A 27,879-nucleotide genomic window follows, 5' to 3' on the forward strand; every position below is an offset into this window, starting at 1 on the left:
GACTATTTTGTCAAATTTAATTATTCTAATAAACATATTATTATCGTTGAAGTGATCAACAACTCGGCGAGTTTTATGCAATTTTCTCCGATGTGCGAAACATGTGTTTGTGTTGTGTATCGGGAATCGTGAATTTAGAACATGTAAGACGAAACACAGATGTTAACCTATATTGACTACACAACACAATCGCAGGCTAGGCTCTTTGGGGCCGGCTCTTTTACAGAACAGTGGCCATCGACATTATATTGACTAATATTCTGAACATTTATTAGCTAATTGCAGTTTTGACAACACAACACACGTTTCATTTTCCTAGCAGCTGCGAATCCATCGCTCAGTCCGTAGATATACAAATCCACCTAATTTCTACGAACCAGTTTGTTCTACGAATTCACTGCAAGCATATTCTGGTTCTTTTTGTTTTTGAAATTTGTCTCGGCTACACTGCAGAATGCATTTATGGCAGAATGTGTAGCCTACAAACAATTTTTTAAGTTACTAACAAGTACACGCCGTATTGAATACAACTTAAAGTCAGAAGCCCCAGATCTATATATATATTGTGTAAGATCAGTAGAAACAAAACACATTCCACTGTCCAATTATGAGTTCTAATTACATTGGCTCAGAAATACAGCTGACAGAGTTGCCCCTCTTTGTCATGCCAGGATCTGCTGATTATATGGGTCCAGTGTACCAGCACTTATTATTGTCCTTAAGACCAATATATACAGGATTCCCCAAAGTAATATGAATGTCAACTACCTGCATGACCATGAGTTTCCCCTATAGCCTGTACCAAATGCATTGATTGATGCTCATGATGTTGATCACTGGATTGTCTGTTCCAGTCGCGATTATTTACAGACCGCTGTCACATGGCTGGAATATTGCTGAGTGCAGCTTTAAGCAACAAACCAAATAACCTTAAATCCCAATCCTCAAATCCGTTATAAGTAAAATTATCATAAATATTTTCAATGCCAGAATTGTTATATCGTTACCTGCAGACTTTGTGATAATGACTGGTTAACTTGAACTAATTTTCTGTAACCAGTGCTTGTCGTAAGAGGCGACTAAGGGGATTGAGTGCTCAGGCTCGCTGACTTGGTTGACATATGTCATTGAATCCCAGTTACATAGATCAGTGGATCACTTACTTTGTACATAACAATTAGAGGGGGTGGGAGTTGGGGAGTAGTCATTTACGTTGTACATGCTTCTCCATAGCAATCATCATTGGCCCACTAGCCATGATTATTGAATAGTTCCTTAGGGATGCAGCTTCCATATTACATTAACATGGCAATACACGATACTGGGTCCTCATTCTTGAAATGCTTGTAGCCCAAAGTATTCATAGCCAATATGTTAGGATTGGGCCCAAGAAGTTTGTAGGGCCATGAACATTTTGAGAATAGCTAGCCTGGTACCTTATATATTACTGCAATCATTAACAGGTCTATTCCTATCATCATTATTATGTATATTACCTCCTTATTCCATCTACAACTGCAGCTACACGAATGAAGAGGTGACATACGACAGCTCTTTTCTTCACCTGGAGGAAATGGACGTGAACAAGATGTAGGTGTTACAGGTGATCATGTCTTCAGTGATAGAGATAACTTGCAGTTGTCACATTTATAGAGGATAGCAATGCCAGATGATTATTATGATTCTCTTCATGGTTTAATTTAAAATCTATGCAGACTTTCAATCACAGCAAACATTTTCTTTTGTTATTCAATGGCAAAGCGGCATACTGTAATACTAAACTATATAAAAGAGAAAATAGGACCCATGACTATGCAATCTAATTTTGAGATTGCTGTTATCAGAACCACCTGGGAAGGTCAGGGGCAGAATAGGCCTTCAGCAACCCATGCTTGCCATTAAAGCCGACTCTGCTTGCCGTAAGAGGTTACTATTTTGATCGGGGGGTTAGGCTTGCTGACTTGGTTGACACGTCATCGGTTCCCAGTTGCACAGATCAATGCTCATGCTATTGATCACTGGATTATTATTTACAGACCGTCTTGACATAGCTGGAATATTAAGGACTGTGGCATAAAACTAAACTCATTGATTCACCCTTCTCACTGTTATCGGAACCACAACATGTATATCTGAGAACATAGGATTTATATGCACAATTAGTGTCTGTCACTGTCAGACACTCTGCAAAATTTCCATTGTGTCACAATACTTATCGCAATATGGGTACCTGAAATACAATATATTGCAATACAATTTATTTGCCAATACACTGTCCTACTGGGCACAGCTATGTCTTCATTGTGGGAGTGTTTACCTTAGGGATAGCCTCTCTCCCAGACCAAAAATAATAAATGTATAAAGATGTCAAATGAAATCCAGAATGATCACACAAGTTTACAAGAATTTTTCAGTTTCTATTTTGTCTTTTTGTAGGTATATATTTTGATAACTAAATCTTTTGGTCTAAATGTCTGTCTATCTTGGGAGAACAAACAGAAGTGAGCTAGTGATTTTCAAATTTTTTAGCCGAATAGGACCAGTTGTCAGAGTGAGGCTATGACATGTCTTAGAACTTTGACCGTATGTCCAAACCAGCAGCAGCCAGGAGCATCAAATGTGCAGGTCACCATTGTATTCTTTAATGACTAATTCACATTTTGAACTATATCAAGCTAAATTTTGTGTAGATCACTATTATTTGTGTTTAAATATCATGAGCTGCACTACTTGAGTTGCAAATGATGATGTTTAGGAAATGAATTATCCTACAAACAGCCCTACCATATGCTGTGATGCTTGTAATGGATGCTGTGATAGCCATGGCTAGTAAAACTCCAGTTGGGCCAGTAAACCTCCATAGTCACTGGCCTGACTTGTTAGTTAATTTTCATAGGGTCATTTTAAATATGTCACTCTCTCCGACTTGTTAAGCTATGACACACTTCTAAATCATGCAAGATTATGATCTGTTTGATTGGCATTTTAGAAGTTGATGGATAATAGAAAAGTATAATACTATATTGACGACAGCTTCTTTATTTCTGTGATGCGACGTTTTGGTATAGCTTCTTATGCCATTTTAACTCTTGCATGAAAATGGTTAAGAAGCTATACTGAAATGTGGCATCACAGAAATAAAGAAGTTGTCATCCATACAGTATTATACTTTTCTATGCAAGATTAAGGTCTGATAAAAATGTTCATCATATTAGCAGTTTAATGATGAAACCTGTGTTTACGATCAAGTTTCAAACTAGTGAATTGTTTTGTTGGCTATTAACTTTCAGGCATAGCTAGCCCGATGGGCAAGCAAAATCTGGAAACTTTTTTGTATGCTGTTTTGATGGTTATGTTTGCACAGTATCCATGACTGTCAGTAAGTTGTGTTCTGTATTAACCAGGAACGCCTCCCTCCAACTGGTGGAGCGTCAGTGTGGCCGCTACCTCAACACCTATGCGGCCTGCATTAACAACTTCCCCGACACTTGGCACCTTGACTGCAACAAACAGAAGCTCAAACTAGCCAGCTGTGCTGAGACGGAGTATGTTATCAACAGTATATTTGTGTTGATTTTCAAGCAGAAGTGATATTCACTCTCAGATTTAGGGCACTTTTGACCTATCAGGAACAAATAGATAGGTGTGTACCTTTTGATTTGAACTGAATGGTGGAAATTTGATGTTGTAATGTAGGCATTACATGGCATGGTGATAAGGGCTGACTGAATAATGGGTATTGCAATGGGTATAATGGGTATAGTCCCTACTGACTACGCTTGTGGAGACTGTCATGGGAGGCAAAGCATAACTATGATAATATACTGGCCATAGTGATAAGACTTTTTTACTATCAAGGCTGTATGAAAGATTAACACCTGTGACTGTTTAACAACAGTTATGTTTGTGCCATAGACTAATACCTTTGTCGGTGTTACAGACTAACATCAATGACTGTGTTACAGACCGACACCTGTGACTGTGTTACAGACACCTATGGCTGTGTTATAGACCAACACTTGTGTCTGTTTCAGATCAACACCAGTTACTGTGTTACAGACTAACACCCATGATTGTGTGAAAGACTAACACCTATGGCTGTGTTACAGATTAACACCTTTGTTACAGACCGACTATCAAGAAGATCAAGACAGTCTGTGCAGATCAGTTTGAGAAGTATGAGTCATGCGTGGTGTCAAACCCAGTACATAGTGACCACTGCCAGCCTCAGTTTGACCTGTTCAACAAGTGTGCTCAGACAGTGTCTTCCCACAGTAAGTAGTGCCTGACACCTCTACTGGTATGAGTCATGCATTGGTCAGTCACCATCCATCTTGTGATGAAGATCTATTCCATTACCTCTGAAGATCCAGGTTAGATTTGATCTTCCGTAAACCATGCTTGTCATGAGAGGAGACTAACAGGGTCAGGTGGTGTGAATTTATTGACACATTTATAACATTGTATCCAAATTGCATAGATAGATGATTTTGATTTTAATTCACTGGATTGTCTGGTCCAGATGTTATTATTTACGGACGGACATCAAATAAGTGGAATATTTTTTTTTGCGTAATGTTAACAATCAAACAAACAGGTCATACTAAACATTGTGGGTCCCTTTCTAGGTATCCAGCATACTGCATGGAATTTTGGGCATCCAATTAACAGGTCACATGTTCACAATGTTAATTTCACCTTATTTGATTTACGTTTTTGTTTAAAGTGAAATTCATCAGTACATATTCATGGCAAACAGACTGTTGTGTATTGACACTTTTCATGTTGTTTACAGGTAAAGATGATGACCAACACACAGGGACCTGACATCAGTGTTCTGTAGGGAAGAACGATACTCAGCATCAGGACCAGACACTAGTGTATGGAGGTTTAGAGTGTGAGGGAGTGTGTATGTCCAGACATGTGGATATGTGCGTGCAAGTGTTCAAAGTGTGTTTACAGATATACAGCTTTACAGGTCTGCGTTTGGTGTGTTTGTATACAAGCATGGGTTCTGACATACTCTTAATGAGTGCATGTTTTTATGTTGGTTCCAAGACCTAAGTGAGGGCATCCAGACTGTCTGGACTTACCTGTGATTGTTGCTGAAAAGGTTGGGCAAGCCCACAATACTATCTAAATATACAGCTTTGGAACTTATGGGGCTTATACAAAAAATTGCCTTGCTAAGCACCTGGTGGAGTCATGAATTGCCACAACTGTTGCTACTATTTTATTTGTGTGTGTATACAGAGGACATGCCTTAAGTGGTACTGTTTGTTTGATTTACCATTGATAGGACTGTGCCCCTTAATAGGTCTGTTGCTGTGTCCAGATTGTTGATTGTAAGTCTCACTAGTGTATTAAAACAGCTGAATGAAGACAGCTGAGTGTCAACTGTTTTGTTTGATTAGAGGTACGCTTGTTGACTGACACACAGGTGTAGGTACTAGGTAAGTTGAAAAAATGTATGATGTTTGTGTTTCTTTCACCAATGTGTAATGGCTTGTTGGGTAAGAAACATTACTTACATAATTTATGTGTATTTCATATTACAATCAAAATCCAGATTGATAGTCACTGTATGACAGAGTATAATCTGGCTGAAAGATTCCAGCAACAGGTCAGGGTCAAACACATGTACAGAGTCAAACATACACCTCATCAGTGTACAAAAAGTTATAAACTTAGGATACTGTTTTATTGAAGTAAGTGCCCTCTGTTTCGACTTGTCATGAGAGGGGACGATTGGGATTCTGTGGTCAGACTTGCTGACTTTGTTGACAGATGATGTTGTGTTCCAGTTGTGTAGATTGATGCTCATAATGTTGATCACTGGATCACACTAAAAACTGTCATCAGGGTATGTACTATCAGCAAAGGTTTCTTGGCACTGTATAAAAAGATTTTCTTTAATATAGTGCCAAAACCCCGTCACTGATGGTGGATACCTTGATGGCAGTTTTCTGTTACAAGCCACTGTTCACAGACGACTCCAACTGTGCAGAGCTGATGATTATCAAGGGTCGAAGGTGTCAGGGTGCCTGTGAACTGGTATGGGGTAGCTTTACAGCTCATGAGTCATGGGAACAACATGCTCTTGTACAGTGCTGAACAACTATCGCCTCGATGTTTCTGCAGACATTTCCCAAGTACAACGTGTAGAATGAGTGAGTGAGTTTAGTTTTACGCCGCACTAACCAAACTTCTAGCTATATGACGGCGGTCTGTAAATAATCGAGTCTGGACCAGGCAATCCAGTGATCTACAACGAACGTCGATCTGCGCAATTGGGAACCGATGACGTGTTAACCAAGTAAGCGAGCCTAACCACCCGATCCCGTTAGTGGCCTCTTACGACAAGCACAGTCGCCTTTTGTGGCAAGCATGGGTTGCTGAAGGCCTGGTCTACCCCTGGACCTTCACGGGTCACGTGTAGAATGAGACTGAAAGACAAGATCAGCCTTTAACCATAGCTAACTTGACCATGGTGTGTTCGCCATTTGGAACCTCAATTCCCAGGCTGTTTTCAAGTATCTGGTGCTTTTTATGCGCATCCGCCCGCGGTGGTCACATTTGACGTTGTCATAGTTTACAACGTTGTTACATCCGCCATTTTTTTCATCGTCTGTCGTAAAATAAATACGATACGAGGTATGAGTTTATTTATGAAACTAGGAATCTGACGAATACTCAAATGCAGTTTACTTTTCTAACGAACTGTGCCTAATTGTGACGAACTCTGCCCTATTATCTGTCACACAAGTCCTACAAAATGTAAGCGATAGTTCCCCACACACACAGCAATACGACTTGGTACAGTTAGACGATATGTTGTCAGGCTTACTTCTTCATACGTGCAGGTGCAGATATTCTGCACCTGCAGAGTGAATATAAATATAAATGAAGAAATCCTCCAGAACCGCCAGTTGGCAGTATTTGATATGGTTCAATCCCAAAAGAACGGATAGATACTGCTTTGTGGAGAACTTCAGCCAAGTAGAAGACACATCGACGCCAATTCCTAGTCATACATTTTGAATGATTGCTTGCTTACAAACGAAACTTTCTCCCATCTCCAAGTGTCAGCATAATGTTGGAGATTGGGTTTATTCCTTCCCAAAATATTATTAGACTTTTAAAAAAGGTGGAATGACTGTATGGGTCACTTCTAGAACACTAAAACTTGGACCACCATCGAAACCGGTCCCTCTGAAGACTAATGTATGCCCTTCCTGTAAATGCGTGTTACACATTTAAATATTCTTACAAGTGAAGATGTTTAAATTCAGGTGATTCAAAGGTAAAGGTATTTCATTTGCATCGTCCAATTGCCCAGGTATGTATGCCTGTCTAGACGTTTACCAGAGACCGAAAACAATATTAAAAACAACACATGTACAATACATAAAGGGCATTCATAATGCTTTTTCTAATGATCAAAATCATTTTATGAACCAGAATGCAATATTGATAGATGTTTGTATTTGTCACTGGAAGACACAGGAGACTGAAATGGCAATTGTACTGTTGGTTCCACATAGTCCGCAGTCACACCACAACAGTTGATAACAGTGCCGAAACTAAACTCTTGGTAGAACTTTAGCCCAGTTTCCCTTCCATTTTAGGACAGTCCCACAGGACAGGGTGAGGTGGAACGTGCAGACTGGAGTGAGTATGGTTTTACGCCGCCTTTAGCAATATTCCAGGAACATAACGGCGGGGGACTCCAGAAATTGGCTTCACACATTGTGTCTATGTAGGGAATCGAAACCAAGTCTCTTTAACCACTAAGCTATCTCACTGTCCAATGGCACCAAACAGCTACAACAGTGTGAATTGCACATGGCGGTGAATGCCAGGACAAATACATTGTGTGTTTCGACTATTCACAAAATACAACTTACGTAACCTCACAAAATTCCATATTATCACTTTATACAGTGGAGTGACCGATATACAAGTATACCTTTAAATGTATGGAAAATACTAGTAAATTACCGGTATGAGATGTGTAAACACAATTATTTATGGTCACACAATAGATAAAAAAACCCCGAAGTTTTCAATGCTATGTGTAATGTAATATTATCTAAAAATGAGTTCTTCACAAATGACTGGTCCTAAAAAATTAACTATATCACCTACAGCACACTGAGTGAGCATTATTTTTCAGATAATGATTATTCCTCAGCCGGTTTGTCTCCAAGGGTAAATTGCAGGGTTTTTTTTAAAGAAGGTAAAGAAAGCCATAATAATTAGTTTTCTTCAAAATCTTTATCAAGGTATCTAAGATTGCAAGTGAATATAATCTAGTTTAGCAATATCTATGTTTAGATAGTATCGTTTTTGAAGTTTCTGTTCGACATGTGTAACTAGAAATTACGCCGTGTAAACCCATTGTGACACACCTTAGATCGGGTGACAACAGAACAATCTGACGTTGAAACTGTGTTTGTGGTATTGTCGCCCTTTTCAAGATAAAAATGCATACAAAACGCGACAATGCGACATGCATTTTGCAATATTTTGACTCTTTTTGTATGTTTTTGTATGTTTTTGTAAAGCAAATAACGCGACAATGTCTATTGTAGAAGTCCACATGTAACGGAAGTCGTGTTCTTCAAATCGTTTCATGCGCGTTATACATTTATGTTTCCATGTTCCTAATAATTGATCAGTAAAACGTAACTTAATAGTGCAAAATAATTAAGATAATTTCCCAGTCAGAATTCTAACCAAAAGCATATCGCCAACTGTATCCTGCGATCAGGATTGTTTTAAGATCCGGGGCTTGGTACCGAATTGTTGATGACGTCATAGTATAATGACGTCACAGAAGAGACAAGGATTGGGCTCATTCCTGGGCCTCATTTCACAAAACTCTCGTAAGGCTAAGGTCTCGTAACCTTTCTCGTAGCATTTGTACCTGGCATACTGTAACATAGGAGGTGCAAAGGCTACGAGAAAAGTTACGAGACCTTAGCTTTACGAGAGTTTTGTGAAACGGGACCCAGGTGTCTTTATAACAGAGCGGACGTGTTTAGACGCCCAGGACTGTCAGAATGGAAAGGTAGGGACGTTATGCTAGCTATCCAGGGAATACATGCCACACGAGACCATCATATGTCAACGAGATGACGTGATGGGTGAAAACAGATGACTGACAACCTGTGCTTCTCAAACAAGGCGGTTTAATGGTTCGGGTGGTCAGGCACGGTGACTTGGTTGATTCCTTTCTGGCCTTTCTCGTTCTCATTATACATTTAGTCCTTCAATGTTTAAACCGACGACAATATCTGGCTGCTAATTTAAGCTCAACATGAAGAAGTTATCAATATTCTTTAAGACTATTTCAGATATGTATGTCAGTGATGGTCGCAAATTATGTCGCAATGTGTGCATGCATAATGGTAAAATGTCCAGAGTATCCCATCTTCAATCATACACAAATATGTGTATATATATTCATCTGTATCTACATCTTGGCATTTTAAACTAAGTGCATAGAATTATATCTTCACATGATTAGGTGTATTTAGATACATGCATATGTGACTGCATTTACTGTACAATGTACATGACGGACAGGTGTTTATATACCAACTAATATATGTACCCATATTTCTTAAATTTTTGTGTATATGTAAGTAAGTGAAATCACCATGTATGACATAAAAATGTGGTTAAATGGATTTTGATTTTTCTTGTTAAACACAGACTAAAATGCACATTTAATTAGGAAATACACATCCTTGTTTCGAACACCCGGGGAATAGTTTGACTGATGTCAACACATACCACTCACAACAGAGAGCAAACGTTTCACTTCATGGGTGTCAAGCAATATTTAATAGCGAAAAAACCCCAGTGGCATTTATCGCACATAATACAAATTCTAACATGCCGGATTTAACAGAAATATTTAAGGGTTCAATTTGATGAGGACTATAGTTTGAATTCTCGGGTCGAGATATTCGGTTTAGAATAATGGTATATGAGTTACACAATTACACAATAAAAGATTCGAAACATTAAGATAAAGTTCGTGATAGATGGTTCGACTGAAGATGCAAATGGTAGGTATTCATTCCACCAGGGTGGCCTAGGAGTCGTTCAGTTGTTGGTATATAATAAATCAAATCATTACATTTATGACCTATTTGTCTTAAATATACGATGACATGTATCAACCAAGTCACTCGATCCCGTTGTTACTGTGTTGCTGAACAGAGTTGGAGGGTGTAAACACAATGTAAGCTCTTAGCTCATAGTCTTTACTATGATAAAAATAAGATAAGATAAAATATGTGTGTACAGGAAACAATCGAACCAGACAGAAGAGAATAATGATGATGGTGATGTCGAGGACACCCCCGATGTGTTTTCCCCCGAGGACACACCCGATGAGGTTCCCCAAGAGGACACCCCCGATAAGTTTCCCCCCGAGGACACACCCGATGAGGTTCCCCAAGAGGACACCCCCGATAAGTTTCCCACAGAGGACACACCCGATGAGTTTCCTCAAGAGGACACACCCGATGAGTTTCCCAAGGAGGACATCCCCGATGAGTTTCCTCAAGAGGATACACCCGATGAGTTTCCCAAAGAGGACACACCCGATGAGGTTCCCAAAGAGGACACACCCGATGAGTCTCCCACAGAGAACATCCCCGATGAGTTTCCCAAAGAGGATACACCCGATGAGTATCCCAAAGAGGACATCCCCGATGAGTTTCCCAAAGAGGACATCCCCGATGAGTTTCCCACCGAGGACATACCCGATGAGTTTCCCCAACGGGAACCTCCCCATATGCCTGCTTCTGATGCTGGAAGTGTGGGAAACAAGAGGCGCCCCCTCCCAACAGTACTCCAGCGCCAACAGCCAGACAGGTCAGACATCTGCTTGATCACAATTTGTTAGGAAGAAAATGTCATGTTTTGCCAGAAGAAAATGTTTATATCCATGACAGTCTTTAGTTGTGCCATAGACTTCAGTCATATATCTATTAGATACTTGAATGGCATTTTAGAATATGCTATTTGATGAACATAAAAAATATTTTCTGTGTTTCATATTCTGTTTATTCTATGACTATTCTCTGTGTTCACATGTTTATTCGTAAGGGGTATGTATGCGATATCTGAAAAAGGGAATTCCGATTCTCGTCGGTCACATGTAGACCAGAAACAATCACAAAACCACTCTACTATCACGTCTGTCTTGATACCTTTCCCTCCATCTACCATTGTCTGTTGTATAGGACGCCTCCCCGAACACAGCCCGAGGACAGAGACTCCGGGGGTGAGGGTGACTGCACGATTGACCTCACCCCACCCAGACCACCAGGTCCTCTACCCAGGTGAGATGATGATCGGTAGATACCTACATATTAAACACGCGCGAATAACCTGTAAGACGTAAGACCTCTTTGATTCTTATTGGCAGTAATCGGGTCGTCCATATGACAGTCTATAGAGGGAGGGGAGTAGCATTTCTACAACTGTTCCCAAAAATGAATGAAGATCACATCAAAACAACAAACTTATTTATGCTGTGGCTTCTGAACAAAATGATCTGTGGCATTTTATATTTTTTTACAGAAAAAACAAACACACACACACACACACACACACACACAAACCATTCATTTTCAAGCAATTGGTTAGAACACTAGTATCTGTCATTCCTTTAAATCTTAATCAGAAAATATGTTTCTTCTTGTTCTAGAGATCTCGAGGTTACCCCAAATCAAATCGAAGTCAGATTGTAAGTAAAAATATGCTTATATGTTCTCGGTTCACTATACATTGGGGGCGATGGGGTAGTCTAGTGGTGAAAGCGTCCTCTCGTCACGCTGAACACACGGGTTCGTTTCCCCATACGGGTACAATGTATGGAGTCCATTTGTGGTGCCTCACACTGTGACATGGCTGGAATATTGCTTGACGATGGATCTGGTCCAAGGTGCTGTAAGCTCGTATGCGAGAGCCTGAAACACAACTGTCTCCAAAGGGATGCCTATCTTGGCAATTCGGCCGTCATACGCGGTGTACTTGGTCCTTTGTCTCAGGCAGGGTTTAGCCCTGACCGGAAACTCAACAGAATGTTTCGTTTTGTCAGTGTTATACCACGGGTGTTTTAGCTCTTCTCTACCTAGATGAGTTTCTCTGTCTATCCTAAATAAGGCCCGAAACACGTTAAAAAGACAGGGGACAGAAAACTTCAGGCCCCGAATCTTCAAACTTGACTGAGACGACTGCCCAGCGTCACGGGAAAGGGCCCCTGGTTGACTAGATGAGATCTCGGGATGGTCGTAAGAGAGTCGGATGCTGACTGGAATGTGTTGATCCGGTTCCCAGGTTGACTCCTCAGTGTGATACCCTTGCCATTTGACAAGATATTCTGTACCCTGAACAGAGGGGAAAACATGTATTAACACAAGCTCATTATACATTTAACACATGGTGTTTTCAAATCGAGGAGTGGGTTCACCTTGTTCAAAGTAAAAACAACATTACGCAGTGCTAATGGATTCTAAAGCATCTCAGATAGATCTGTAATTGTGATTCTATCTATCTATAATTAACCACCTGACAAACAATGAACAAAGTTAAGACAAATACGGGAGTCAATCCTGCTATTGTGAGGGAACCGTATTCACGTAATTTCGTATTAACTTCTCCATATTGGTTTGATACGGTGTTGTTATTGTAGTCTCTAAGTAAAAGGTAAATTTGGAAAGCCACAGGTGTTTCAATTAAACAGTAAGAAAACAAAACGTACTTTATTTAACTATTTTCTGTGTTTTCAGAGCAACAACTTTGATTGTGTTTACCGGGGACAATCTGTCAGTACACTGGTTTTGCTTTAAATGATATCCTGTTCTTGTAATCCATTTGATGACTTGAAGGTTATACAATGCTTGATGTTTCAGTGTCAATCAGGGTACAAGCTGATCATAAGTAATTTTAAAGGCACGTTACAGTAATCAGTTAAGTGATAGCAACTGAATCTTATAAATCAAAGATATACAACTGAACAACGAAGAAAATGTTCTTGGAAGATGTAATGACTGACATGACTGATGATTGCAAAATGATCCAACGCTTCAAACTGGTCAAAATTGTCACTGAGGTGTTTCCTATTCTATCTATATTTATGTTAAACTTATACCCGTATACTGGTGGTATAAGGGCGTGATAGTGTCACATTAATCCATCTATTGAACGTTGAGGAAGTAGCGAAGGTTGATGCCACTTTGAGGGATGGGGTTTGAGACATACTTTAATGTAATGTCCCCATGTGACAACGTGTAACATACTTGAACTAGTCCATACTTAACCTGGTTTTATGGTGTTAGCTCACTTAAATACCATGCCGCAGTTAAGTACAAATACCCCACTCAGTTACATGCTAATACCGACTCCGAACCGATCAGTCCTTTTTGTACTCATTAATGCCAACCATCAGACAGGGACCAATAAGTACCATATATTAACATCTTTTGGTATGACGCGACCGGGGATGATGCCGCACTGTGATTATAGACTGATATTTACCTTTATCTCTACGCAGGTATTCTTCCTCTAGCTCGAACAGCAGCACATTCTCAGTGTACTACACAGATGAAGAGGACAGGTAACTCTTTCACTTTGTGTACACGAAAACTGAAGAAACTGAGCTACGAAAAAATGACCAGATTATAGAGAACACAATGATTATTATCTTACCCCTCACATAAACTCCGGCACTCCGTATAATGATTCAACACCCATGCTTCAAACTAGTCAAAATTATCACTGACGTGTTCGGTAAGATAAATACGTTGTTCACTGGACACGAGTTCATTGGTTCATGCTGAACACCAGGGTTTGATTCCCCACATGGGTACAATGTGTGAAGTCCCCACAGTGATATTTCTGGAATATTGCTAAACACGGTGGAAATCCACACGCACTTGTTTACTCTCTAACTATGCACTACATTCTGACATCGACAATGGCAACCTGGATACAGACTTTTATATGCCCTATGCTCTATCGTGACAGCGGCCATAGTCAATCCTACAACGAATGTCGGAAATATTGTCAGACACTTTCGTTATAACTTTCAATACAATATCACATTTGCGAGTGCGTAAGATATTAACTGTCAAACGGTTAGGTTTGTCGTATAAATAGGTTAGAATATTTTTCGACTCTGTCTATCTTTATGTTAAACTCTATACCCTACGGGTGGTATAACGGCTTGATTGTATTATATTAATCCATCTATTGAAAGACGTTACAGAACCTGGAGGAAGTAGCGAAGGTTGATGCCACTTTGAGGGGTGGGGTTTAAGCCATACTTTAATGTAATGTCCCTGTGTGACAAAGTGCAACATACTTGAACTAGTCCAGACTTAAACTGGTTTTATGGTGTTAGCTCACTTAAATACCATGCCGCAGTTGAGTACGAATACCCCACACAGTCACATGCTAATACCGACTCCGAACCGATCAGTCCTTTTTGTACTCATTAATGCCAACCATCAGACAGGGACCAATAAGTACCATATATTAACATCTTTTGGTATGACGCGACCGGGGATGATACCGCAATTTGATTATAGACTGATATTTACCTCTTTTATAGGCATTCTAGAAGTTGAGTAGATGAAGAATGATATTTACCTTTGTCTCTACGCAGGTATTCTTCCTCTAGCTCGAACAGCGGCACATACCCAGTGTACTACACAGATGAGGTGGACAGGTAACTCTTTCACTTTTTGTACACGAAATTGTAGAAACTGAGCTCTTAAAATATGACCAGATTATAGAGAACACAATGATTATTATCTCACCCCTCACATCAACTCCGGCATTCCATATAATGATCCTACACCCATGCTTCAAACTGGTCAAAACTATCACTGACGTGTTCGGTAAGATAAATACGTTGTTCACTGGTCATGAGAGGAACATGGGTTGATGTACCCTCTATGTTTGATTATGTTCCCTGACCTCGAAGCCCCGAAAAAAACCAACAATTTATAGAGATCAAAATAACCATTAAGACCCTAAAATTGTGTCAACGAAGAGCACTTGGATAGAACAGTTTTCTTCAGCATATAATACCTGTTGAATGTCTCATACTAACCACGAACATCCATTTTGACAATGACATATGTAGCTCGCTTAATTAGTTCTGAAAAATAATGGCTTGAGAAAACCAAAACACTCAGTTCGCGCTTCCGGTTACGAAAATATTTTAAGGAATTATTTTACCGTTCACCTGATTCCGTTTACGTCCGTCTGTATATGCAGAGTATCATTTCTGCTAGGAATCTTGACACTAATTCTATTGTTCTCCGTCACATTGCAGAGTTCCAGAAACTGAATCTGTCGCTGTGTCAGGTATTACATATGGGCAATCGTTGTAATGTTTCCGTCCTTTCGTACACTGCAATACATACCTGACTTTGTGACTGAAGTTAAACTATAATGAAAATGCCAAATGCTTTATTCATTGGTATCTCCTCAAAGGAGTCCTGGTAGAGCCAAGAATTGATAGAATGACGTGTAAAATGCTCGAAGTTTGAATCGTGAATGGGAGATGAATTAATGTCCTTTCTTCTACAGGCAAATCCAGAATTCGCCGCATGGGCAGGGCGATTCTCAGGGTAAGGACATATATAGGTGTATAAACGAAAGGCGTTACCTCCACTCATTTCGATGCTGCATATTATAGCGATTCTGAGGACAAGGGCATATATAAGTGTGTCAACAAACGCCCTACCTCATCCATCCATTATAGGGTTTGATAACAGGGTGGTCCTAACGGTAAGGGCATATGTATAGGTGTATAAACGAAACGCCATACCAACATTTATTGAATGCAGTGTTTGATGAATGTAGGCATAATCAAGGTAAGGACATATAGGTGTATAGCTGTAAAAACGTGTTACCAACGTCCATCCAATGCAAAATTTGATAATACCATGAACGACTCTTTGAAAGTCGTTTCCAACATTTATTTAATTTATTCTAGTGTATGAAATGTCCAGTCTCTACTATTGTTGTTTTCCTCTGTTCCAGGGACTCCGCATCTTGGCCCGACCATTTGTTAGCTGCTGCTGCAGCTGCCGCCGCCACCGGTGCTGAACATGACGTGTATGCTGACGAGCTGACATCCTGATATTGAACAAGAAAACAGTTGAACTCAGTTTGGATACATTTTCATTCACATGGGAAATATTCTAATTGGAATAAGTAACTGTAATTTCAAATCTCTGACGGTGTCTGGTTCTCGTCGGGATGAGTTGTCAAGCCAGGAGTTGACCCAATACCCGGAAGTGGTTGACCGGGTGACCGAGCTGTGATGTTCCTCCCCCACCCTCTGACTGTTTGACGATCCCAACCCCTCCCAAGGAGGAGGACTCGTCGGTCAACTGGTCAGTCTATCCGGGTGTTGAGTTGTACAGTCCTGATTGAACTCATCTTACGATAGTCGGGCTCCGTCCTTCAACCTCAAAATTCTAAATTATCATTGAACTATTCATATTTCTGGAACATTGGCACATTCTTGTCTTTTGGCGGTAACTGTAGGATATTAGTTTGGTCAGCACGCTTATATATCACGCCACAATACACGGTGCATTATGTGGATCTTTTATAGCAGTATAGTATTGTATTTGTTTACTTGGATTAAGTTTCATTACCTACATGAATAAATGTGCGGAACTCTTACCGAAATGCATACTTGGTTTTCTCTGAGTCTGGGTTTCGTTCACCAATGTGTAATGGCTTGTTGGGTAAGAAACTTTATTTACATAATTTATGTGTATTTCATCTTACAATCAAAATCCAGATTGATAGTCACTGTATGACAGAGTATAATCTGGTTGAAAGATTCCAGCAACAGGTCAGGGTCAAACACATGTACAGAGTCAAACATACACCTCATCAGTGTACAAAAAGTTATAAACTTAGGATACTGTTTTATTGAAGTAAGTGCCCTCTGTTTCGACTTGTCATGAGAGGGACGATTGGGATTCTGTGGTCAGACTTGCTGACTTTGTTGACAGATGATGTTGTGTTCCAGTTGTGTAGATCGATGCTCATAATGTTGATCACTGGATTGTCTGGTTCAGAGTCCATTATTGGCAGGTCACCTCCATTAACTGAAATATTGTTGTGTGAAGCGTTAAGCAACAAACAAACACCTCTTGGTGGTTTCTTGTGTACACACACTACTTAGTGCTGACAAATCTGGTAAGCCATATGTTTTAGTGGATGAATCAAACTATGCTTGATATAAAGTTCATTAGTAAATGTGTCCTGAAATTAATTAATGCATCTTTCATAACTTATCTGTGATGGAATCTCAACTCCTAACTATTTACCCATGCATTCTCACACCCATTTTAATATTCATGGAAACACAATGTCATCACTTTTTGGAGACATTTCTATAGCAGGGTAGCATCATGCCTGCAACAGGCGAGTCATTATGACCCTGTTCAGATAGATCAACGGAATCGATACCAAACTGTCAGAGTAACAGCTGTGTTGAGACCAATTTGTGTCAAAGCCATACACAATTAGTTGGGAGAGCGACAGCCCCGCTTGCAGGTCACCGTTAGGTACATGTAACAGCATCTGAGGCTCAGAAGACCGTTTGCTGTTCACACAGGGACTTGTAACACTAAAAACTGTCTTCAGGGTATGTACTGTCAGCAAAGGTTTCTTGGCACTGTATAAAAGATCTTCTTTTATATAGTGCCAAAACCCCGTCAGTGATGGTGCATACCTTGGAGGCAGTTTTCTGTTACAAGCCACTGTCACTGTTCACAGACGACGCCAGATATGCAGAGCTGCTGGTTGTCAAGGGTCGACAGTCGAAGGTGTCAGGGTGCCTGTGAACTGGTATGGGGTAGCTTTACAGCTCATGAGTCATGGGAACAACATGCTCTTGTACAGTGCTGAACAACCATCGCCTCGATGTTTCTCCAGACATTTCCCAAGTACAACGTGTAGAATGAGTGAGTGAGTTTAGTTTTACGCCACACTAACCAAAATTACAGCTACATGACGTCGGTCTGTAAAGAATCGAGTCTGGACCAGACAATCCAGTGATCAACAACGAACGTCGATCTGCGCAATTTTGAACCGATGACACGTGTCAACCAAGTAAGCGAGCCTGACCACCCGATCCCGTTAGTGGCCTCTCACGACAAGCACAGTCGCCTTTTGTGGCAAGCATGAGTTGCTGAAGGCCTATTCTACCCCCGGACATTCACGGGTCACGTGTAGAATGAGACTGAAAGACAAGATCAGCCTTTAACCATAGCTAACTTGACCATGGTGTGTTCGCCATTTGGAACCTCAATTCCCAGGCTGTTTTCAAGTATCTGGTGCTTTCTATGCGCATCCGCCCGCGGTGGTCACATTTGACGTTGTCATAGTTTACAACGTTGTTACATCCGCCATTTTTTTCATCGTCTGTCGTAAAATAAATACGATACGAGGTATGAGTTTACTTATGAAACTAGGAATCTGACGAATGCTCAAATGCAGTTTACAATTTTAACGAACTGTGCCTAATTGTGACGAACTCTGCCCTATTATCTCTCACACAAGTCCTACAAAATGTAAGCGATAGTTCTCCGCTCCACACACAGCAATACGACTTGGTACAGTTAGACGATATGTTGTCAGCTTACTTCTTCATACGTGCAGGTGCAGATATTCTGCTGCTTATATAAATGAAGAAATCCTCCAGAACCGCCAGTTGGCAGTATTTGATACGGTTCAATCCCAATTCAGGTGATTTAAAGGTAAAGGTATTTCAACTGCAACGTCGAATTGCCCAGGTGTGTATGCCTGTCTAGACGTTTACCAGAGACCGAAAACATTAATAAAAACAATATGTACAATATATAAAGGGCATTAATAATGCCTTTGCTATATCCTGTGATCAAAATCATTTTATGAACCAGAATGCAATATTGATAGACATTTGTATTTGCCACTGCAAGACACAGGAGACTGAAATGGCAATTGTACTGTTGGTTCCACATAGTCCCCAATCACGCCACAACAATTGACACCAGTGGCGAAACAACTCTTGGTAGAACCTAAGCCCCGTTTCCAATTCTTTTTGAGGACAGTCCCACTGATAGGGTGAGGTGGAACGTGCAGACTGGAGTAAGTATGGTTTTACGCCGCTTTTAGCAATATTCCAGCCACATCAGGTGGCGACACCAGAAATGGGCTTCACACATTCTACCTATGTAGGGAATCAAACCCGGGTCTCTTCAACCACTAAGCCACCTCACTGTCCCCGTGGAGACAGGAACAAGCAACCCTAACAGTGTGAACTGAATTGAATCTGTTTTCGAATATTCACAAAATACAACTTAAGTATCCTCACATTGGCCATATCATCACGTTACACAATGTAGTGGAGTGACCGATTGACAAGTATATCCTTAAATCTATCTATAATAAATTACCAGTATCAGATGAGTAAATACTTAAACACAATTACCTATAGTCACACAATAGATAAAGAAGTTTTCAATGCTATGTGTAATATAACATTATCTAAGAGTGAGGTCTTCACAAATGACTGGTCCTAAAAAATTAACTATATCACCTACAGCACACTGAGTGAGCATTATTTTTCAGATAATGATTATTCCTCAGCCGGTTTGTCTCCAAGGGGAAATTGCAGTTTTTTTTAAAGAAGGTAAAGAAAGCCATAATAATTAGTTTTCTTCAAAATCTTTATCAGGTATCTAAGATTGCAAGTGAATATAATCTAGTTTAGCAATATCTATGTTTAGATAGTATCGTTTTTGAAGTTTCTGTTCGACACATGTAACTAGAAATTAGGCCGTGTAAACCCATGTTCCCAATAATTGATCAGTAAAACGTAACTTAATAATGCAAAATAATTAAGATAATTTCCCAGATAGAATTCTAACCAAAAGCATATCGCCAACTGTATCCTGCGATCAAGGTTGTTTTAAGATCCGTAGGTATCAAGGGGCTTGGTACCGAATTGTTGATGACGTCATAGTATAATGACGTCACAGAAGAGACAAGGATTGGGTTCATTCCTGTTGTCTTTATAACAGAGCGGACGTGTTTAGACGCCCAGGACTGTCAGAATGGAAAGGTAGGGACGTTATGCTAGCTATCCAGGGAATACATGACACACGAGGTCATCATATGTCAATGAGATGACGTGATGGGTTAAAACAGATGACTGACAACCTGTGCTTCTCAAACAAGGCGGCTTAATGGTTCGGGTGGTCAGACTCGGTCACTTGGTTGATTCCTTTCTGGCCTTTCTCGTTCTCATTATACATGTAGTCCTTCAATGTTTAAACCGACGACAATATCTGACTGCTAATTTAAGCTCAACACGTAGAAGTTATCAATATTCTTCAAGACTATTTCAGATATGTATGTCAGTGATGGTCGCAAATTATGTCGCAATGTGTGCATGCATAATGGTAAAATGTCTAGAGTATCCCAATCATACACAAATATATGTATATATATTCATCTGTATCAACATCTTGGCATTTTAAACATAGTGCATAGAATTATATCTTCACATGATTAGGTGTATTTAGATACTTGCATGCATATGTGACTGCATTTACTGTACAATGTACATGACGGACAAGTGTTTATATACTAAGTAATATATGTACCCATATTTCTTTAATTTTTTGTGTATATGTAAGTAAGTGAAATCACCATGTATGACATAAAAATGTGGTTAAATGGATTATGATTTTTCTTGTTAAACAAAGACTAAAATGCACATTTAATTAGGAAATACACATCCATGTTTCGAACACCCGGGGAATAGTTCGACTGATGTCAACACATACCACTCACAACAGAGAGCAAGGGTGTCAAGCAATATTTAATAGCGAAACAAAACCAGTGGCATTTATCGCACATAATACAAATTCTAACATGCCGGATTTTACAGAACTATTGAAGGGTTCAGTTGATGAGGACTATAGTATGAATTGTCGGGACCAAAAGAAAGGTCGAGATATTCGGTTTAGAATAATGGTATACGAGTTGCACAATTACACAATAAAAGATTCGAAACATCAAGATAAAGTTCGTGATAGATGGTTCGACTGAAGATGCAAATGGTAGGTATTAATTGCACCGGGGTGGCCTAGGAGTCGTTCAGTTGATGGTACATAATAAATCAAATCATTACATTTATGACCTATTTGTCTTAAATATACGATGACATGTATCAACCAAGTCAGCGAGCCTGGCCACTCGATCCCGTTGTTACTGTGTTGCTGAACAGAGTTGGAGGGTGTAAACACAATGTAAGCTGTTACCTCATAGTCTTTGCTTGAAGGGGACAAGAAATAAGATAAGATATGTGTGTACAGGAAACAATCGAACCAGACAGAAGAGAATAATGATGATAGTGATGTCGAGGACACCCCCGATAAGTTTTCCCCCGAGGACACACCCGATGAGGTTCCCCAAGAGGACACCCCCGATAAGTTTCCCACAGAGGACATCCCAGATGAGTTTCCTCAAGAGGACACACCCGATAAGTTTCCCACAGAGGCCTCACCCGATGAGTTTCCCAAGGAGGACACATCGGATGAGTTTCCTCAAGAGGACATTCCCGATGAGTTTCCCAAGGAGGACATCCCCGATGAGTTTCCCACAGAGGACATCCCCGATGAGTTTCCCAAGGAGGACACACCCGATGAGTTTCCCAAGGAGGACATACCCGATGAGTTTCCCAAAGAGGACACACCCGATGAGTTTCCCAAAGAGGACAAACCCCATGAGTTTCCCAAAGAGGACATCCCCGATGAGTTTCCCAAAGAGGACATCCCCGATGAGTTTCCCAAAGAGGACATACCCGATGAGTTTCCCCAACGGGAACCTCCCCATATGCCTGCTTCTGATGCTGTAAGTGTGGGAAACAAGAGGCGCCCCCTCCCAACAGTACTCCAGCGCCAACAGCCAGACAGGTCAGACATATGCTTGACCACAATTTGTTAGGAAGAGAATGTCATGTTTTGCCAGAAGAAAATGTTTATATTCATGACAGTCTTTAGTTGTGCCATAGACTTCAGTCATATATATTTATTAGATACTTGAATGGCATTTTAGAAGATGGTATTTGATGAACATAAAAAATATTTTCTGTGTTTCATCTACTGTTTATTCTATGACTATTCTCTGTGTTCACATATTTATTCGTAAGGGGTACGTATGCGATATCTGAAAAAGAGAATTCCGATTCTCGTCGGTCACATGTAGACCAGAAACAATGACAAAACCACTCTACTATTATGTCTGTCTTGATACCTTTCCCTCATCTACCATTGCCTGTTGTTTAGGACGCCTCCCCGAACACAGCCCGAGGACAGAGACTCCGGAGGTGAGGGTGACTGCACGATTGACCTCACCCCACCCAGACCACCAGGTCCTCTACCCAGGTGAGATGACGATCGGTAGATACCACACATATTAAACACGCGCGAATAACCTGTAAGACGTAAGAACTCTTTGATTCTTATTGGCAGTAATCGGGTCGTCCATATGACAGTCTACAGAGGGAGGGGAGTAGCATTTCTACAACTGTTCCCAAAAATGAATGAAGATCACATCAAAACAACAAACTTATTTATGGTGTGGCTTCTGAACAAAATGATCTGTGACATTTTATATTTTTTTACAGAAAAAACAAACACACACACACACACACACACACACACACACACACACACACACACACAAACCATTCATTTTCAAGCAATTGGTTAGAACACTAGTATCTGTCATTCCTTTAAATCTTAATCAGAAAATATGTTTCTTCTTGTTCTAGAGATCTCGAGGTTGCCCCAAACCAAATCGAAGTCAGATTGTAAGTAAAAATATGCTTATATGTTCTCGGTTCACTATACATTGGGGGCGATGGGGTAGTCTAGTGGTGAAAGCGTCCACTCGTCACGCTGAACACTCGGCTTCGTTTCCCCATACGGGTACAATGTATGAAGTCCATTTGTGGTGTCCCACACCGTGACATGTCTGGAATATTGCTGAAAGCGGCGTAAAACTACATTCGTCCCCCCATTCACTCTCTCATCATACACTACATTCTGACATCATTTGTGGTGCCTCACACTGTGACATGGCTGGAATATTGCTTGACGATGGATCTGGTCCAAGGTGCTGTAAGCTCGTGTGCGAGCCTGAAACACAACTGTCTCCAAAGGGATGCCTATCTTGGCAATTCGGCCGTCATACGCGGTGTACTTGGTCCTTTGTCTCAGGCAGGGTTTAGCCCTGACCGGAAACACAACACAATGTTTCAGTTTGTCAGTGTTATACCACGGGTGTTTTAGCTCTTCTCTACCTAGATGAGTTTCTCTGTCTATCCTAAATAAGGCCCGAAACACGTTGAAAAGACAGGGGACACAAAACTTTAGGCCCCGAATCTTCAAACTTGACGGAGACGACTGCCCAGGGTCACGGGAAAGGGCCCCTGGTTGACTAGATGAGATCTCAGGATGGTCGTAAGAGAGTCGGATGCTGACTGGAATGTGTTGATCCGGTTCCCAGGTTGACTCCTCAGTGTGATCCCCTTCCCATTTGACAAGATATTCTGTACCCTGAACAGAGGGGAAAACATGTATTAACACAAGCTCATTATACATTTAACACATGGTGTTTTCAAATCGAAGAGTGGGTTCACCTTGTTCAAAGTAAAAACAACATTACGCAGTGCTAATGGATTCTAAAGCATCTCAGATAGATCTGTAATTGTGATTCTATCTATCTATAATTAACCACCTGACAAACAATGAACAAAGTTAAGACAAATACGGGAGTCAATCCTGCTATTTTGAGGGAACCGTATTCACGTAATTTCGTATTAACTTCTTCATATTGGTTTGATACGGTGTTGTTATTGTAGTCTCTACGTAAAAGGTAAACTTGGAAAGCCACAGGTGTTTCAATTAAACAGTAAGAAAACAACAATGCTATATTTAACTATTTTCTGTGTTTTCAGAGCAACAACGTTGATTGTGTTTACCGGGGACAATCTGTCAGTACATTGGTTTTGCTTTAAATGATATCCTGTTATTGTAATCCATTTGATGACTTGAAGGTTATACAATGCTTGATGTTTCAGTGTCAATCAGGGTACAAGTTGATCATAAGTAATTTTAAAGGCACGTTACAGTAATCAGTTAAGTGATAGCAACTGAATCTTATAAATCAAAGATATACAACTGAACAACGAAGAAAATGTTCTTGGAAGATGTAATGACTGACATGACTGATGATTGCAAAATGATCCAACGCTTCAAACTGGTCAAAATTGTCACTGAGGTGTTTCCTATTCTATCTATATTTATGTTAAACTTATACCCGTATACTGGTGGTATAAGGGCGTGATAGTGTCACATTAATCCATCTATTGAACGTTGAGGAAGTAGCGAAGGTTGATGCCACTTTGAGGGATGGGGTTTAAGACATACTTTAATGTAATGTCCCTGTGTGACAACGTGTAACATACTTGAACTAGTCCATACTTAACCTGGTTTTATGGTGTTAGCTCACTTAAATACCATGCCGCAGTTAAGTACAAATACCCCACTCAGTTACATGCTAATACCGACTCCGAACCGATCAGTCCTTTTTGTACTCATTAATGCCAACCATCAGACAGGGACCAATAAGTACCATATATTAACATCTTTTGGTATGACGCGACCGGGGATGATGCCGAAATGTGATTATAGACTGATATTTACCTTTATCTCTACGCAGGTATTCTTCCTCTAGCTCGAACAGCAGCACATTCTCAGTGTACTACACAGATGAAGAGGACAGGTAACTCTTTCACTTTGTGTACACGAAAACTGAAGAAACTGAGCTACGAAAAAATGACCAGATTATAGAGAACACAATGATTATTATCTTACCCCTCACATAAACTCCGGCACTCCGTATAATGATTCAACACCCATGCTTCAAACTAGTCAAAATTATCACTGACGTGTTCGGTAAGATAAATACGTTGTTCACTGGACACGAGTTCATTGGTTCATGCTGAACACCAGGGTTTGATTCCCCTCATGGGTACAATGTGTGAAGTCCCCACAGTGATATTTCTGGAATATTGCTAAACACGGTGGAAATCCACACTCACTTGTTCACTCTCTAACTATGCACTACATTCTGACATCGACAATGGCAACCTCGATACAGACTTTTATATGCCCTATGCTCTATCGTGACAGCGGCCATAGTCAATCCTACAACGAATGTCGGAAATATTGTCAGACACTTTCGTTATAACTTTCAATACAATATCACATTTGCGAGTGCGTAAGATATTAACTGTCAAACGGTTAGGTTTGTCGTATAAATAGGTTAGAATATTTTTCGACTCTGTCTATCTTTATGTTAAACTCTATACCCTACGGGTGGTATAACGGCTTGATTGTATTATATTAATCCATCTATTGAAAGACGTTACAGAACCTGGAGGAAGTAGCGAAGGTTGATGCCACTTTGAGGGGTGGGGTTTAAGCCATACTTTAATGTAATGTCCCTGTGTGACAAAGTGCAACATACTTGAACTAGTCCAGACTTAAACTGGTTTTATGGTGTTAGCTCACTTAAATACCATGCCGCAGTTGAGTACGAATACCCCACACAGTCACATGCTAATACCGACTCCGAACCGATCAGTCCTTTTTGTACTCATTAATGCCAACCATCAGACAGGGACCAATAAGTACCATATATTAACATCTTTTGGTATGACGCGACCGGGGATGATACCGCAATGTGATTATAGACTGATATTTACCTCTTTTATAGGCATTCTAGAAGTTGCTTAGATGAAGAATGATATTTACCTTTGTCTCTACGCAGGTATTCTTCCTCTAGCTCGAACAGCGGCACATACCCAGTGTACTACACAGATGAGGTGGACAGGTAACTCTTTCAATTTGTGTACACGAAATTGTAGAAACTGAGCTCTTAAAATATGACCAGATTATAGAGAACACAATGATTATTATCTCACCCCTCACATCAACTCCGGCATTCCATATAATGATCCTACACCCATGCTTCAAACTGGTCAAAACTATCACTGACGTGTTCGGTAAGATAAATACGTTGTTCACTGGTCATGAGAGGAACATGGGTTGATGTACCCTCTATGTTTGATTATGTTCCCTGACCTCGAAGCCCCGAAAAAAACCAACAATTTATAGAGATCAAAATAACCATTAAGACCCTAAAATTGTGTCAACGAAGAGCACTTGGATAGAACAGTTTTCTTCAGCATATAATACCTGTTGAATGTCTCATACTAACCACGAACATCCATTTTGACAATGACATATGTAGCTCGCTTAATTAGTTCTGAAAAATAATGGCTTGAGAAAACCAAAACACTCAGTTCGCGCTTCCGGTTACGAAAATATTTTAAGGAATTATTTTACCGTTCACCTGATTCCGTTTACGTCCGTCTGTATATGCAGAGTATCATTTCTGCTAGGAATCTTGACACTAATTCTATTGTTCTCCGTCACATTGCAGAGTTCCAGAAACTGAATCTGTCGCTGTGTCAGGTATTACATATGGGCAATCGTTGTAATGTTTCCGTCCTTTCGTACACTGCAATACATACCTGACTTTGTGACTGAAGTTAAACTATAATGAAAATGCCAAATGCTTTATTCATTGGTATCTCTTCAAAGGAGTCCTGGTAGAGCCAAGAATTGATAGAATGACATGTAAAATGCTCGAAGTTTGAATCGTGAATGGGAGATGAATTAATGTCCTTTCTTCTACAGGCAAATCCAGAATTCGCCGCATGGGCAGGGCGATTCTCAGGGTAAGGACATATATAGGTGTATAAACGAAAGGCGTTACCTCCACTCATTTCGATGCTGCATATTATAGCGATTCTGAGGACAAGGGCATATATAAGTGTGTCAACAAACGCCCTACCTCATCCATCCATTATAGGGTTTGATAACAGGGTGGTCCTAACGGTAAGGACATATGTATAGGTGTATAAACGAAACGCCATACCAACATTTATTGAATGCAGTGTTTGATGAATGTAGGCATAATCAAGGTAAGGACATATAGGTGTATAGCTGTAAAAACGTGTTACCAACGTCCATCCAATGCAAAATTTGATAATACCATGAACGACTCTTTGAAAGTCGTTTCCAACATTTATTTAATTTATTCTAGTGTATGAAATGTCCAGTCTCTACTATTGTTGTTTTCCTCTGTTCCAGGGACTCCGCATCTTGGCCCGACCATTTGTTAGCTGCTGCTGCAGCTGCCGCCGCCACCGGTGCTGAACATGACGTGTATGCTGACGAGCTGACATCCTGATATTGAACAAGAAAACAGCTGAACTCAGTTTGGATACATTTTCATTCACATGGGAAATATTCTAATTGGAATAAGTAACTGTAATTTCAAATCTCTGACGGTGTCTGGTTCTCGTCGGGATGAGTTGTCAAGCCAGGAGTTGACCCAATACCCGGAAGTGGTTGACCGGGTGACCGAGCTGTGATGTTCCTCCCCCACCCTCTGACAGTTTGACGATCCCAACCCCTCCCAAGGAGGAGGACTCGTCGGTCAACTGGTCAGTCTATCCGGGTGTTGAGTTGTACAGTCCTGATTGAACTCATCTTACGATAGTCGGGCTCCGTCCTTCAACCTCAAAATTCTAAATTATCATTGAACTATTCATATTTCTGGAACATTGGCACATTCTTGTCTTTTGGCGGTAACTGTAGGATATTAGTTTGGTCAGCACGCTTATATATC

At 40.3% G+C, this 27,879-nt stretch overlaps 3 protein-coding genes across 4 annotated transcripts; all 3 read left to right on the forward strand.

Moving 5' to 3' along the window:
- The first annotated feature begins 80 nt into the window (after nt 1–80).
- LOC137272350 (coiled-coil-helix-coiled-coil-helix domain-containing protein 5-like) lies at nt 81–5,385 on the forward strand. 2 transcript variants are annotated; one of them, XM_067804719.1, is made up of 5 exons: nt 81–143; nt 1,522–1,590; nt 3,405–3,545; nt 4,129–4,274; nt 4,796–5,385. In XM_067804719.1, the coding sequence occupies exons 2-5, from the start codon at nt 1,574–1,576 to the stop codon at nt 4,825–4,827; spliced, it is 336 nt and encodes a 111-aa protein (XP_067660820.1). In that variant the 5' UTR covers nt 81–143; nt 1,522–1,573; the 3' UTR covers nt 4,828–5,385. The 2 variants fall into 2 exon arrangements, with proteins under 2 accessions (XP_067660820.1, XP_067660819.1); XM_067804718.1 differs by lacking the exon at nt 81–143 and having other exon boundaries at nt 1,335–1,590.
- Nucleotides 5,386–9,065: 3,680 nt separating this feature from the next.
- Nucleotides 9,066–16,180, forward strand: LOC137271640 (cell surface glycoprotein 1-like). Its single transcript, XM_067804076.1, has 6 exons — nt 9,066–9,073; nt 10,321–10,893; nt 11,265–11,363; nt 13,580–13,642; nt 14,693–14,755; nt 16,081–16,180. The coding sequence occupies exons 1-6, from the start codon at nt 9,066–9,068 to the stop codon at nt 16,178–16,180; spliced, it is 906 nt and encodes a 301-aa protein (XP_067660177.1).
- A 3,979-nt stretch (nt 16,181–20,159) lies between these two features.
- On the forward strand, nt 20,160–27,438 carry LOC137271641 (high mobility group nucleosome-binding domain-containing protein 5-like). The gene is made up of 6 exons (XM_067804077.1): nt 20,160–20,167; nt 21,426–22,025; nt 22,398–22,496; nt 24,838–24,900; nt 25,951–26,013; nt 27,339–27,438. Exons 1-6 carry the CDS (start codon nt 20,160–20,162, stop codon nt 27,436–27,438), a joined length of 933 nt encoding a protein of 310 aa, XP_067660178.1.
- The last annotated feature ends 441 nt before the right edge of the window (nt 27,439–27,879 follow it).

This window comes from Haliotis asinina, chromosome 2 (assembly GCF_037392515.1).
Source record: "Haliotis asinina isolate JCU_RB_2024 chromosome 2, JCU_Hal_asi_v2, whole genome shotgun sequence".
NCBI lineage: Eukaryota > Metazoa > Mollusca > Gastropoda > Lepetellida > Haliotidae > Haliotis > Haliotis asinina.